The following is a 13,681-nucleotide window of genomic DNA, read 5'->3' as shown; positions in this document are numbered from 1 at the left end:
GGCTAGAAATGGAGATATTGTAAGTGTAAACCGAGCCCTGCGTATCCTGCTCTGCCTTTGAGAAAATGAAAGCTCAGATGAGTCGACCTTGTGAGGTCATGAGGGGCAAGGTAACCTCCCCTTTTTCTGCTTTGCCCGCCCAAAGAATTTGGCCCACCCATGAGGAGAGACATCATGGTTTTAAAACAAGCAGAAGCCACACCTTGATCAAGGCCACACCACCAGCCTCCACCTTGCTCACTTCATACTCCATTAATTAAAGTTGTTAAATTACAGTAGGTGTGTATTTGTGTCTTCCGGCACGGGTATGTGCATGTTGGGAAAACTCAAGTTGATGATGTGTATGTGGATACCTTAACAGTGTCAACTAATTAATTATTTAAAAATAATTAATTTGTTTTTCTGCTCTACTTGTGTTGTTTAACGCTATTGTTGTAACTCTGTTTGTACCTTTTACCATTACATCACATGACTGATTACAACAATAATAATATTAATGATACTATGAGACAAAGTTGTACAAAGTGATTTGGTCACTTTTTATTCACATGCATGTTCATAAAGACAAGGGGGGAAAAAAGCAAAAATCAAACATTGACTCTGTGATTTATACATTATTAGAGGCTGATGTGTCATCTAGACAAGGAAAAGTGGCAATAGATAAAAGGGTACTGCCACGTCTGTGAAAATCCTATGAAATAAAATTCCACATGTAGACAGCAATGTTTCCAATATTCTGTCTGTTTAGGTTTGATTATGGGCATGGACAAAACATTCACACAGCATTGTACAGGAGTTAACATTGTTTGGATCACTGAATGTATATTAAGACCATCAATATCAGGACTACAACCTTAAAGTGTTCATATTATGCTCCTTTTCAGGTTCATAATAGTATTTAGAGGTTGTACCGGAATAGGTTTATCTATTTTAATTTTCAAAAAACACAATTTTCATTGTACTGCACATTGTTGCAGCTCCTCTTTTCCTTTTTTTTTTTGTGTGTTACCGAGGTCAGCACTACTAGCCAGTCAGAAGCAGAGTATGAGGGCGTGCCACGCCAACAGCTAGGTGAGCATTATAACGTGTGTTACAAAGTGACACACGGAAGTAAAGACTGGACTACAATAGAGTTGTATGGAGCAGTTTGTGTTTTCTGTTGGAGATGGTAATTCCCTTTGGGGGGGGGGGGGTGTTTTTTCACTTTGTAAACCTATACCGTGCACAAAAAAGATATATAACACAACAAAGGAAAGGGGGAAAAGCTGAAAAGCATAATATGAACACTTTAATGTTGATATCGTCAAGAAGAATGCTTATTATTATCTGTGTGGTGTATGCATGATGATGTAGTTTTCATCAGAACAACTTTCTATGTAAGTATGACACGCTATTACCAAATGTGCTCAGTAAGTAATAATACACAGAAAAAAGACATTCAACTTAATGTGTAACTTCAATCAGTTTAATCTTTTTTGTGTTATTTCATTGTCCACAGCTTCTATGTCTTTATGCTTTTCTGTGTAACTGCCCAGAGGGTTTAAGGTGGACTTGTTGGAGCTTGTGTTTTCTCTATGACCTTGACAGCAATGGTCTTCACAGCGATCAGAGCTTCATTGCAGGCCCTGGAAATGAGAGACGGTGGCAGGAGGAAGCCGTAACGCCCGCGGTCCTGGAGCTCAAATGTGAAGGAGTATTTGATGCCAAGGTTGTACGCCCAGTCATCAGAACCACCAGGAGCCAAGTCTGGAGAGCAGACAAGGACATTCATGTGTACGTTGTGAGTGACTGAATCAAGTCTTTCTGATTTTGCTTCATCATGAAACCCTACTTACATATTGTCTTTGCTCCAGGGCCGTATTTGTAGGTGTTCCTGTAATATCTTCCGATTGCCTGGGCAGCTTTTTGGGCCAACTCAAGCTTTTAGAACAATTAGATTTTTCTGTGTTATCTCAAGTGACATGCAGAATAAAGTCTGCAAATACTCTGGAGCTGAATGGAAAAGGACTCACATAAAACACCTCAATAAGTGTGGAAAACATGTAAGCTTAAACTGTCATCACTCACCAGGTCTTTGTGGTTCTCTGCTTCATCTAAGGTGTAAGAGTAAGGGAAGAGGAGCATCTGAGAGTAGGAGTGGATGCTGAAGTACAACTGAACTGAGTCCTTGTGACTGCGCAGGAAGTTGGCCACGGCCTGCGACTCTGGTTCCGACTCAGGGAACGCGCCGCAGTAAATCTCAGAGCATGGCTCATCAGAGGCTCCCTCCGCTGGAAGACACAGAAACCCATTATCTTGTAGATCCTACTGAGACTCTCATACATGGAAAAAAGAGTTGATTGTGGTAATCAATAATGAGGGCGCTGTGGCTGGGTTGGCTCAGTGGGTAGAGCAGGCACACGTATATTGAGAGGTTAACGCCTCGACGCAGAGGTCTAGGGTTCGAATCTGACCTGCGATGATTTCCTGCATGTCTTCCCCTTCTCTCTCACCTAGCTGTCCTAATTTTAACGAAAAAGTAAGGAGGGCTCTGTAATGTTAGCGGAAGACCTACTGCACCAGTTGGCATCAAAATTTCTGTTGAGGTCGACTCCGATGCAGTTGCTCCTCTTGCTGGCAGAGCGGTTCTTCCTCCACATCCTGTTCTGAGACAAAAACATGAAAATTGGAATTGCTCTTTACTGATGCTCAAGCACTTAACAATACACAAAATACGTGTTCTTACTGTTGTCCATGTGTACTGGTATCCATCAGGGTTCATAACAGGCAGGATGTAGACATCCATGTTGTCCAAGATGCGAGTGATGTCTTGGTTTAGCTTGTAAAATGACAGAGACTTTGCAAGAAAGGACATTGTTTTTAATGCTAGATCTGAGTGAAGATCCTTAAAACAAAACAAGACATTGCCACCGTATCGACACATCAATGAATATACTCACATTCTGTACAAACCATAAGCAGAAAGCAGGAGAGATCCACTCTCTGGCATGGATACCACAGTCGATCCACATTGCTTTCTTATTCGGCCTGTTGTTTACAGACAACTGAGAAAGACAGACTTCATTTAAAGTGTGAAGGACAAAGTCATTTCTCTGCAGGCCAGCTTTATGAACGGAAAACAAAAGTCTCGGAACACTTTTCAACAAAAAAATACTTCTAAAGAGAAAAAAATAACAGTGCTGATTAGTTTGTGAAAAATGAATGTGGAAAAAAAGCATCTTAATCATCATCGCTGCAGCTTAGTGGGTGAAGGCCTACTTTCAGAACGTAGAGTGGTCGCTTCTCATATGAGGAGCCAATGAGAATGGCTTTGACCGTGTTGGGGTTGTCCTGTTGGGTCCTATTTATCCAAAGATAGATCTACAATGGAGACAGTGTGTTTGGATATAAACTGTAATACATCCATTAAGTGAAGTGCATCAATACACCAATAGTCTTGGAATAAAGTCTGTGTGTGAAGCTTACACAGTTCAATTTGTTGATTTAGAACATCTCTGACATAAAATCAACAAAAACTGAATGTTATGAAGCTGGAATCTGATAGTTATAGATGAAAAGCATACATCCTCGAGACTGTGATATCTCTCGTAGAAAGTTGAGCTGCTTCGTGGGTCGGTGGAGTTGTTTCTCGTCTGCATTTCAATCAACTCGTTGGCGTTGGCCAATAACACCCTACAATAAACATGCGAGTAAATAACAAAACCTTCAAACTAATTGCAGAACTATGTTTTCGGACGGGCAACATACTCGTGTGTTATGGCGTGTTTCTGTAGCAGATCCTTGACAGTCTCTGAGCTGTTTGCAGGAACAAACAGGTGGACCTCAGTTTCTTCTTTGATGTACTGAGGCGACACAGGCTGCCATAAAGCTGTCTGGGACAAAATATGTAACATAATCATGAACAGAGAGCGTAAAAACAAAGGGGCGCAGTCCCTGATTAAGGATCTCATTTTTACCTCATACTGAGTGGAAACATTCTTCACGACATCCACTTGTTCCTGTGTTTCTGGGGTGATTGACAGAATTTGGTCTCTGAATAAAGAGAAAACAGGACATCAGTAAGATACATAGTGAAAGATGATGCAGACACCTATAGGCCCATCAGAAACAAACACATGTATCATTGTTTTCACCTATATCATAGACAGTGCCAGAATAAGTAAATATAAGGTGTTTTTTCATTTTCAGAAGCTATGTTAAAATTGCGTCATGCACGAGCATGTGGCTTTGCACAAGTGTGTCATGATCTATTTTCTTTGTGGAAAACAGTTACCTCATAGATTACAAATGAACACAGTTACTTGACATTTCAATCAACTTACTGTGTTTCTGTGCAGCGTCCTGTCTTCAGCAGTTTGTCCAAATTCATTAAAACAAACAAAATCAAAAGAGTCTTCATGATGTCAGAATCCAGACTGAAAATGATAGAGGTTTGTTTAAACCATGGGGATAGGGACACATTATTGATTTAAGCAGTGTTTATTTAGAAGTTAAACATTATTTCTTGTTGAAAGAGGAGGGCATAGATCAGCCAGCATGGCTGACAGGCAGCAGTAGGTTAGTACATTGCTGGTGCTAAAGTGTCAGCAACTCCAGTTAAAACATTTGTCTAATATTTGTAAAATGCCTAAATTATTGCAAGCTTTACAATACAACTTTTCATAAATAAAAGCTGGAAAATTCAGAGGTCACAATAATACTATAATACCTCCTCGCCGATAGGCGGCGCCAGATGAATATAAATGACAGTCGGACGAACAGAGGAGGAAGCATAGACAGTTAAAGAAAGTGAAGGTTGTGTTGTGATCTTGGCAAGATGTCGGGCCACGATCAGTTGGTCCTCTGTTTGTGTGAATTAACAAGGTAAAATATATTAGGTTATAAACCGATTATGAGAATATTACAAATAGTCAGTTATGAAAGCGCTTGTTTCATTTAATTGTGTGTTGGCTGCTTCTCCGGTAACGTTCGTAACGTTAGCTAGCTAACCTAGCTATTAATACCAGCAATGCTACGTTAACATTTTGACGATGTGTCAGGTTATTTAGCTTGACTACAGACTTTAAGGGTACTGTCCACTGACCAAAACTGCTGTCTATGTTTGAGTAATTTAGTAAAGAGCAAGTTCTTCATGAATAACAAGTTAGTTGTAGTAACGTTAAACAAACAGGAAACAGCGTCGTATTTATCTAAAAACCACAACCAACGAATTAACTTCACGTTAGCTAGCTAGCTAGCTAGCTATATGTGGCAGTAGGGAATATTCCGTTAAACCTGAGCTTATTATGATTAAATGCATGTGTTATGTATGTAATGTCTAGAACGCTAGTTAAGTAGTACATTTTGTTAAACAATTCACAATGTGTCAACGACTTGGTTACACATATTTTGATGTAATGTTGGCCTTTAATCTTTCTAGTAACATTAAAGTACTTAATTATGACTCCTTTACGGTCTTCTGCAAAGTCACAAGTCAAATCTATGCACGTCTTTAAAAAGCCTCAGTTTGTTTTCTTCATGCTTTTACACATTCTCTCTCCCCCCATCCCCTTTAAAAGCCCGTTGTGACTTTTATTTGAAAAGTGCCATATACATAAAATATGCCAATTGCTTGCTAATCCCATATACCTAAGTGTGCTGTGTCTCTGTGTTTCAGGTTGCTGTGGAAGTTGCTCCTGCCCCTGTTGTTTCTGTGTGTGCTGCTGATCGCCGTCCTGGTCCTGCTGGTGCTGGCTGTTCGCTTCTGGCTTCAGAGCAGCAGGAACGCCCGGCGGGCGAGGGATGGCCGTCCCACGGTTGCCTTCTTCCACCCCTACTGTAATGCTGGTGGTGGGGGAGAGAGGGTGCTCTGGTGTGCCATCAGGGCACTGCAGAGGAGGTAAAGCTAATTGAAAGATTTGTTTTAGTTTATAATGTCTAGTTTTCCTAGCTTGTGTGCTTACTGATTTACTGCATTTTCCAATATGTAGTCACAGTTTTTTCAAAACTGTGTCTTTTAGTCCGTGAGTAAATTTTTCCTTTTTAACAGCATAACATGCAGCTAAATAAAGAGCGAACTAACTTGAAGAGGAACTGAATCAGACCTGAGTAGAGAGGGAAAATAAGTCAGTCAATCTGAACTTAAATCTACATCCGCACAGGTACGTGGACATCAACTTTGTGGTGTACACGGGGGACCTGGGTGTGACGGGACAGCAGATCCTGGATGGGGCGCGCCGTCGTTTCAACATTGTGCTCCCCCGCCCGGTTCAGTTTGTGTTCCTGAGGCACCGGCTGCTTGTGGAGCCCGGCCTGTTTCCTCACTTCACCCTGCTGGGACAGAGTGTGGGCTCTATCTTCCTGGGATGGGAGGCGCTGACGGAGTTCGTCCCAGACCTTTACATCGACTCCATGGGCTACACCTTCACTCTGCCCCTGTTCCGCTACTTGGGAGGCTGCAGAGTGGGAAGTTACGTTCACTACCCCACCATCAGCACTGACATGCTGTCTGTAGTGAGAGATAGGAACCCCAGGTAATTACTGTGCCAAATGGTGTTGAGAACACAACACAGAAGATCTTTTTTATGTTATGTTCTATTTGTTTCATTTTTTTTTTAAAGTTACTTAAACCTTCTGCTTGCTAACCCCACAAATAATAATAATGTTCTAGGTTCAACAACCCTGACTACGTCTCCAACAGTCTGTTCCTGAGCGCCTTCAAGGTGGTCTACTATTGCCTGCTTGCCCTGCTCTACGGCATGGCAGGCTCCTGCAGCGATCTCATCATGGTCAACTCCTCCTGGACCCTCAATCATATCCTGTCACTGTGGCGCGCTCCCAACCGCACCAGCGTGATCTACCCGCCCTGCGACGTGAGCGCGTTCTTGGATGTGCCACTGGAGGAGGACGGGGACAAGAAGTGCCACTCGATCGTTTCTATTGGGCAGTTCAGGCCGGAGAAGGACCACCGGCTGCAGATAACAGCTTTCAAAAAGGTGTTGGACAGGAGGAGGGAAGTGGTGGGGGGCAGAGAGGGCCTGAAGCTGGTTCTGATTGGTGGATGCAGGAACCAGGAAGACGAGGACAGGGTGCTCATGTTGAGGGGGCTGTGCCAGGAGTTGGGTGTGGCCGACAGGGTGCAGTTTAAACTGAACGTACCCTTTGAGGAGCTGAAGAGAGAGATGGGAGAAGCCACCATCGGACTGCATACCATGTGGAATGAACACTTCGGAATAGGTAAGTATTCCTTCTGATATTGTTTGGATTGTCTATTTTATTTTTTCGTGATATTTAAAGTGCTTCTTTTATCCCCTCTAGGCATTGTGGAGTGTATGGCAGCAGGGAAGGTCATTCTGGCGCACAAGTCCGGCGGTCCCAAGCTGGACATTGTGGTGCCTTTCGAGGGAGGCCAGACAGGCTTCCTGGCTGATGACGAGAACAGTTATGCAGAAGCCATAGAGAGGATCCTGGCGCTGCCGCCCGCTAGCCGGCTGCTCATTAGACGCAACGCACGTCAGTCCGTGGCTCGCTTCTCAGATCAGGAGTTTGACGCCTGCTTCCTCGCTGCTATGGAGCCACTGATGGGGACACTTGAACGATGAAAGGAGGGCTCGTTGTTTGTGTATCTGTGCATGTACAGTTAATGTGTTGGTGGCTTTTTTACACTTTGAGCACTTTTACTTTGCACTTCCGCCTGGATTTATACTGAATGATTAGTGACAAAATCTGATTAAAACTGATGCAGAGATAACTCTTGGGCTCACACAGAAGGCTGTTGAAATTCCCAAAACTGCTCTTTTTCTTTTTACTTTAATAATTCCAGAAAGTTTCTGATAATTCTTATGAATGTATGAATACCATTTAGAGACATGGCCCTATATCGGACATGTTTTTAAGTTTAAATCAGGTAAAGATATAATTCTTTAAAATATCAGATCTTTGCCTAATCTTAGAAATAATCCAGCTACAGAAAACGGTGTAGTTCTGTTCGAGTATTCTTGTAAATACAAGATTATCCGGTGAAATGAAAGTTCAAGCAGCTCATTGCATTTTTACTGGACACATTCCTTTGTCAGTTTAATTTAAAAGGTTTATTATATTTAACATGTTACAAATGGCTGAAGGGGAACAAACTAGTTTTTTTTAGACACTGGAACTGGAATTCTCTACAAGCCCAAAATATAAGGTATTTTTGATATTGATAAGGAATGTAATAAAGATACGATGGGAAAAAGATATTGTTGCACTGATGTAGTTTCTTGACTTATTGATTTATTTGTTGTGGACCACAAAATGTCTTGTCTGACCAACAGTTCAAAAAATATCAAATGAACTATTGGAGAAGTAAACAAAGAAACTCAGCAATATGTGAGCTGAAATAATTCATGAATATACTGTATATCAACAAACAGATACATTACTAAAGGGATATATTGCTAAAAATGGTTTCCTCCAGTCATAAGACCTCATCAGAATGAAATTTTGGCACAATTATTAATCCTTGTCAAAAATGAGTATCAAACAGATATATATAATAGTGCTCATTTAATTCAGGGCATCACCCTGGGATCAATAGTGCTGAACAAAGGTTAGCAGCTATTGCATGGAAGCAGGACATAAAGCAGTGGAGGGAGTTTTTTTATGGGGTTATTGAGGGTAAGAGGCGGTGCATTTCGGTGCTTGGACAAAGTCTGAACACATATACATATATAGAGGGAGGTAAATGAAGGACTGAGGTATTTTGGTTTGGTGCTAGACGAGATGAAGCTATACGTGCTTCTCTTGGCCCTGCTGCAGGCTCTGGGATGCTCAGGTGAGTATTCTGCGTATTGATCACTTCAAGAGTCAATACTTGAGTGACTTACTCCACATATTTGTCCTTGCAGGTATCACTCTGTACAACTCTGAGCTGGAGCTTATGGCAAACAGGGGGATCGCAGCAGCTCTGGCTGAGGTCAACTCTGTGTATGCTGTCAGCCATCGTTACAGGGTAACTCGAGCCTCTGTCCAAAGGGTGAGTCTCCACATATTTATAAAATATATATTTACTGGCAGTGTCTGTACCCATTTTCTATTTTTAGTAGTTGTAGGTAGTGATAGTTGCACTGGATGCTATTTACACTATAGCTGCAGCACTAGGGATATGTTCTTTATATCATTTTCATTACAACAAATATCACATGCACGCCAGGTTGTACCCATGGGCATGAACACTGCTGACCTGCTGATGGTGTTTGGGATTAAAGAGACGGAGTGTGTGAAGGCTTCCACAAACGACCCACAGACATGTTCCTTCAGATCTGGCTTCTTTGTGGTGAGACATTTAATGTCATCATTGGTGAAAAATGATTATCTCATCTAATTTATACCTTATGATGGATTGTTTTAGTTTAGTGTCACAGGGCTGGGGTATTTCACTTTAATAATACTTAGTGTCATATCAGTGTTGATGTTAACGCCTTCACTTTACCTGTACCCTGTGAAGGCCTCATATCTAAATTTTGGGTGTTGACAGACTGATGCCGCCCACTGTTTGCATTGGCTCAAATTTACTGGGACAGAGTGGGTGGATCAAATCCATTCTGCCATGCTGCAACAGTACAGTGACTCAGTATTTGCATTATTCAGAATATTAAAAAATACCACCCTCTGCCTTCACTCCAGCCATCCTTGTCCTGCTCCAGTCGGGTTCGAATGTCGGCCACCTTAACTCAGGTGGTTTCTCTCAGATGCGGCCGTGACTCCTCGAGCTCCAGCTCCGAGTCCAGTGAGGAGGTGAGGACACAGACAAGAGGGGTGGATTAGAAAAGGGAGAATAGCAGTGCTGTCATTCATCTTTTTCTCATTTTTTGGTTTTAGGTCATAGCATTTATATTTGCTACAAAAAGTGGAAAAAGCTGTCACTAAAAAGTGAAAATATTTATTTGGATGTTTTCCAGTGAGTTAGTACAGATACTGAATAAACTAAATAGTTGAGCTTTCCTATAAGTTTAACCAACAATAACTATATAGTGCATGTGAATAATATAGGCTTTATATCCACAGAAGTTCTCAAGCGGGAGACACCAGTTAAACATCTCATTTGGAAATAGAGGTAATTAACAAGTGATGGTAGAATACAATCAGGTACTGAACTGTTTTATAAAATAAAGATTGATGTTTTTCACATATTCACAAGACTTGTCATCAGTATTTTAATATACATTGTAATATTCAGTGCATGTAACCAACCAGTTATTGGTATGTGTTTCAACAGTCCCAGCACCTGCTCCAACTCCTCCACCCGTCCAGCCTGGTCGCTCTCTCCGCAGCCAGACATTGGACATCTGGACCAACTCCCTGGAGTGAAAGTTTCTGGTGCTGATCAGGACAAACTTGAATAAAAAAAAAAAAAAAAAAGGAATTTGCCCCTATGAATTCAGTCCCCTTTTTGTAATATTTCATAAGAAAAACATCTAAGGATTCATCCCTCTTTGGAGTTCAGAATTCAATCCCTATAATTTAAATGATTCTATTTGACTATAAACAGTTCCTACTGTAAATGCTTTTTTTTTTTTCTTAGTGTAGGCCAGCATAAGACCACTAGAGGGAGTCAGGGATTCACTGACCAACAAACACTGTTCCCATTTTAATCATTTGTAATTGAACTTTGAAATCATGGTGCCTGAATGCAAGTGACTTTACCCATACAGACCCTCCAAACTGCACCTGACCCAAATGATTTGAACAAATGAGGACTCTGAGACTGGTTTGAACATTTATATTGTGATTTTCAGTTTATATGCAAGAGGACACATCTGCAGCCATTTTTCTTCATTTCACTTGGCCCCACGTTCACATCAGCACATCAATAACTTAGATACTGTACTGTAGCAAACATCCTGTTAAAGCCAATGCTATTCGGTTATAAGAAACGGTACACTGCCTTCCAGGTGGCGATCAAACCACTGTGGTGTAGGACATAAGAACATCATGTTAAACAGAGACTGAGTGGAAACAACCATATTCTTGACACTTCAAGCACACATTTTCACACTAAAGCCAATTTAAAACCAGTTTAAACAGTCTGAAATATTAATGATATGTCATCCTGGCACACACGGACATGTTGATGAGAAGTTCCTGAAGCACAGCACTAGCACAGTAAAGATGAAGGCATTGCTGCGAGAAATTAAAACCCTTCATGATCCACTATTTAGGTGAAAAAAAATAAATCAAATAACCTTTAGTCCCTGTCCACCAATGGTACCGTGAACAAACAAGATATGATAGAGACACACAGATAAAAGCAACATTCAGTCTAATGGTTGTCATATGATTTCCGTTATTGACTACATGATTTAACGCTCTGTACATTAACCAGACAAACGTATATTTTTCAACTGGGTCACCTTGCATGGAGAAAGATGAGCATACTTCACATGACTGAATCCAACCTGTACATTCTTCTTCCTGAATTGTCATATGATGCGACTTTAGAAGGCGGCGGGGACCAACAGTAACGGAGTAGCAGCTGCAACTGTACAGATACAAACTGAAGGATAAGGTCCAAAATCAAGCCAACACACGGGGAACTCACACAGTTCACAAAGATACACCATTAAGGGCCTCCTCCTCCATTTACAGCCCATTAAATAAAAATAAAAAAAGAGTGTTTTTTTTCTTTCCAATTGCACAGTCCAGACTCTACTGAACCTTTGGAAGAAATCTCCTTTCTGCTTTGACCTCTGTGCAAGACTTTGGGGATAAGGCGTCCTTCTGATTTGCATTTGCCAAGTTGTGAAACAGTCTAGCAATGTTTTGAAAGATTTGAAAGTTTTAACGTTTTTTTTTTTCCTTTATGTGTGTAATTCAGGTTTCCAATTACACCTTTCCATATACATTCCATTGCGCCCTGATGTTTTGTTCCTCTCTAGACTTTGTTGACCAGCTATTAAAACACAGACTTATAAAAAAATCCTTCCATTTATCAATCATTAAATAATTTCATATAAAAGCAAACCTAACCGTCCCCGCTCTACAAAGGCCTTCTTTAATGGTTTAAAGAAGTTAACTGTTAACAGCTTATAATCATATATACATGCATGCACACGATGCATGTATGCACATCTCAGTTTCTCTCTCTCACTCATGCACACACACCAGAACAGCGTTATGTTTTACCAGTTGTTCTTACATGAAGTCCATGCAGTACCAAAGCAGAAGGATCCTGTGGTGGTGTCATTTTTTTGTCTCCAGTATGTGGCACAAACTTATGGCAAAGAAGCGGATAACATGGTTCGGCTCAGAACTGGATCCAGTAATATTTGCACAATTCTTATTAGTGTTTATTTAAATCTGCTGGGTGTACCAGATGGATGGGGATTACCATACAGGGAAATACAATGTCTTCCAGAGAGTTTAGACAACCACAGAAAGCTAAAAATCCGTTTTATTTTTCTGTGACCTTAAACTTACCTGCTCCAGTCTTAATTGTCCCAGTACTATAAACCCCACTGATCCAGAAAGTCAAACAAGTTGAAAAAATGCAATAATTAGCAAACACTATTTGATCATGGTCGGGTTTGGGTTTTCGTAAATACACAGTCATCTATTCATCATTGTGATCCCAAGAGGACGGAAGGAACTCGCTCCCATTTCCCGAATGAATGTTCACTTCCATATATTCTTTCATTGTCTATTCATCCATCTTTATGGTGTCCTGATCTCCAAGTTCAACACTCTCCAGTAAGTTTGGTAGTGTCTCCCCGTTTGGGTGGTGCAGGTGGGGGTCCTCGTCGTAGTGTTGCATAACCTGAGATGTTTCCAGACATGTAGCCCCCATTTCCTCCATTGCTTTGCTTTCCTTGGTCCAGGAGCAGCTCCGGGGGCGGCGGGGGCAGCGCCATGTCGTCCATAGTTCCTGCAGGGTCCAACTTGTCCGTGAGGCCGGCCGAGTTCAGAGAACTTTGGCGACCCACTGACTTTCGCTTCAGTGTCCGGTTGAGATCGTCCAGGAAATTGGGCTGGCCTGAGCTACCCTTTGGGGAGGTGGGTGGAGGTGATGAGAGTGGAGGGGGCTCCGGGGTGGTGTTGTTACGCCGCACAAGTGTGGGTGGAGGAGTCTTTTTCAAGGAGCTCTTCCCCCATGATGAGTTGCTGACATGGCAGACAGGCGGAGGAGGAGGGGGAGCCTGGGGCTGGGGGTTGACCACGGCTACCCTAGGAGGTCCTCCGCTATGGGCGTCACTACCAGGAGGTAGAGGAGGGGGGAAGAGCTCAGAGGCCGGGGGAGGAGGTGGGAAGTAGCCGCACTCATGTGGGGGGGCAGGGAAGTCACCACCGGTTTGCTTTACCTGGCTCACTTTGGCCTGGAGTGCCATGGGCAGGTTGGCCAGGTTGAGCTTTCCTGGTTTCGGGGGAGCAGGGGGTCCAGCTGAAGGGTCCTTGGAAGGGGATCCGATGGAGGAGGAGGTGGGACAATGAGCTGAAGGAGGGGCGTTGTTCTGGGGAGCAAATTTACTGAACAAGTTCCTCCTGGATTCCTCATAGGAAGCTGATGCGTTGAACTTGACGCTGGTGTTCCTCTGTGGGGTGGGAGGGGGTTTCTTGCCTACGAAATTGGAAGTCCCAGAGGGTGTCCTCCTCAAGGGGGAGCTCAGGTTCCCAGGAGGTAGTGGAGGAGGAGGTGGAGTTGGGCCAGTGATGGGGGCTGGGGGAGGTG

At 42.4% G+C, this 13,681-nt stretch overlaps 4 protein-coding genes across 5 annotated transcripts in view; 2 read left to right on the top strand and 2 right to left on the bottom strand.

The window, feature by feature from the left end:
* Positions 1–1,488: 1,488 nt before the first annotated feature.
* Positions 1,489–4,482, bottom strand: cpb2 (carboxypeptidase B2 (plasma)). 2 transcript variants are annotated; one of them, XM_034864765.1, is made up of 11 exons: positions 4,323–4,482; positions 3,957–4,032; positions 3,748–3,872; positions 3,564–3,672; positions 3,259–3,360; positions 2,940–3,044; positions 2,726–2,836; positions 2,555–2,645; positions 2,068–2,270; positions 1,836–1,920; positions 1,489–1,746 (listed from the first exon to the last, which is right to left on the bottom strand). In XM_034864765.1, exons 1-11 carry the CDS (start codon positions 4,397–4,399, stop codon positions 1,541–1,543), a joined length of 1,290 nt encoding a protein of 429 aa, XP_034720656.1. In that variant the 5' UTR covers positions 4,400–4,482; the 3' UTR covers positions 1,489–1,540. The 2 variants fall into 2 exon arrangements, with proteins under 2 accessions (XP_034720656.1, XP_034720657.1); XM_034864766.1 differs by having other exon boundaries at positions 3,564–3,675; positions 3,751–3,872.
* Positions 4,483–4,597: 115 nt separating this feature from the next.
* Positions 4,598–8,222, top strand: alg11 (ALG11 alpha-1,2-mannosyltransferase). The gene is made up of 5 exons (XM_034864762.1): positions 4,598–4,863; positions 5,657–5,878; positions 6,141–6,512; positions 6,650–7,215; positions 7,297–8,222. The coding sequence occupies exons 1-5, from the start codon at positions 4,817–4,819 to the stop codon at positions 7,578–7,580; spliced, it is 1,491 nt and encodes a 496-aa protein (XP_034720653.1). The 5' UTR covers positions 4,598–4,816; the 3' UTR covers positions 7,581–8,222.
* Positions 8,223–8,667: 445 nt separating this feature from the next.
* Positions 8,668–13,681, top strand: part of spp2 (secreted phosphoprotein 2) — a 17,061-nt gene continuing 12,047 nt past the window's right edge. Inside the window, exons 1-6 of the mRNA XM_034864773.1 lie at positions 8,668–8,791; positions 8,865–8,992; positions 9,170–9,292; positions 9,643–9,753; positions 10,024–10,072; positions 10,235–10,332. Coding sequence (XP_034720664.1) covers positions 8,740–8,791; positions 8,865–8,992; positions 9,170–9,292; positions 9,643–9,753; positions 10,024–10,072; positions 10,235–10,326 — 555 coding nt within the window. The 5' untranslated portion in view covers positions 8,668–8,739 and the 3' untranslated portion in view covers positions 10,327–10,332. The remainder of the gene's footprint in view (positions 8,792–8,864; positions 8,993–9,169; positions 9,293–9,642; positions 9,754–10,023; positions 10,073–10,234; positions 10,333–13,681) is intronic.
* The window catches only part of raph1b (Ras association (RalGDS/AF-6) and pleckstrin homology domains 1b), a 37,997-nt gene continuing 35,041 nt past the window's right edge, over positions 10,726–13,681 (bottom strand). Inside the window, exon 19 of the mRNA XM_034865179.1 lies at positions 10,726–13,680. Coding sequence (XP_034721070.1) covers positions 12,693–13,680 — 988 coding nt within the window. The 3' untranslated portion in view covers positions 10,726–12,692. The remainder of the gene's footprint in view (position 13,681) is intronic.

Source organism: Etheostoma cragini, chromosome 24 (genome assembly GCF_013103735.1).
Source record: "Etheostoma cragini isolate CJK2018 chromosome 24, CSU_Ecrag_1.0, whole genome shotgun sequence".
Taxonomy (NCBI): Eukaryota; Metazoa; Chordata; class Actinopteri; order Perciformes; family Percidae; genus Etheostoma; species Etheostoma cragini.
Note: the sequence above shows the minus strand (reverse complement) of the source record. Positions and strands in the feature narration are given on the sequence as shown.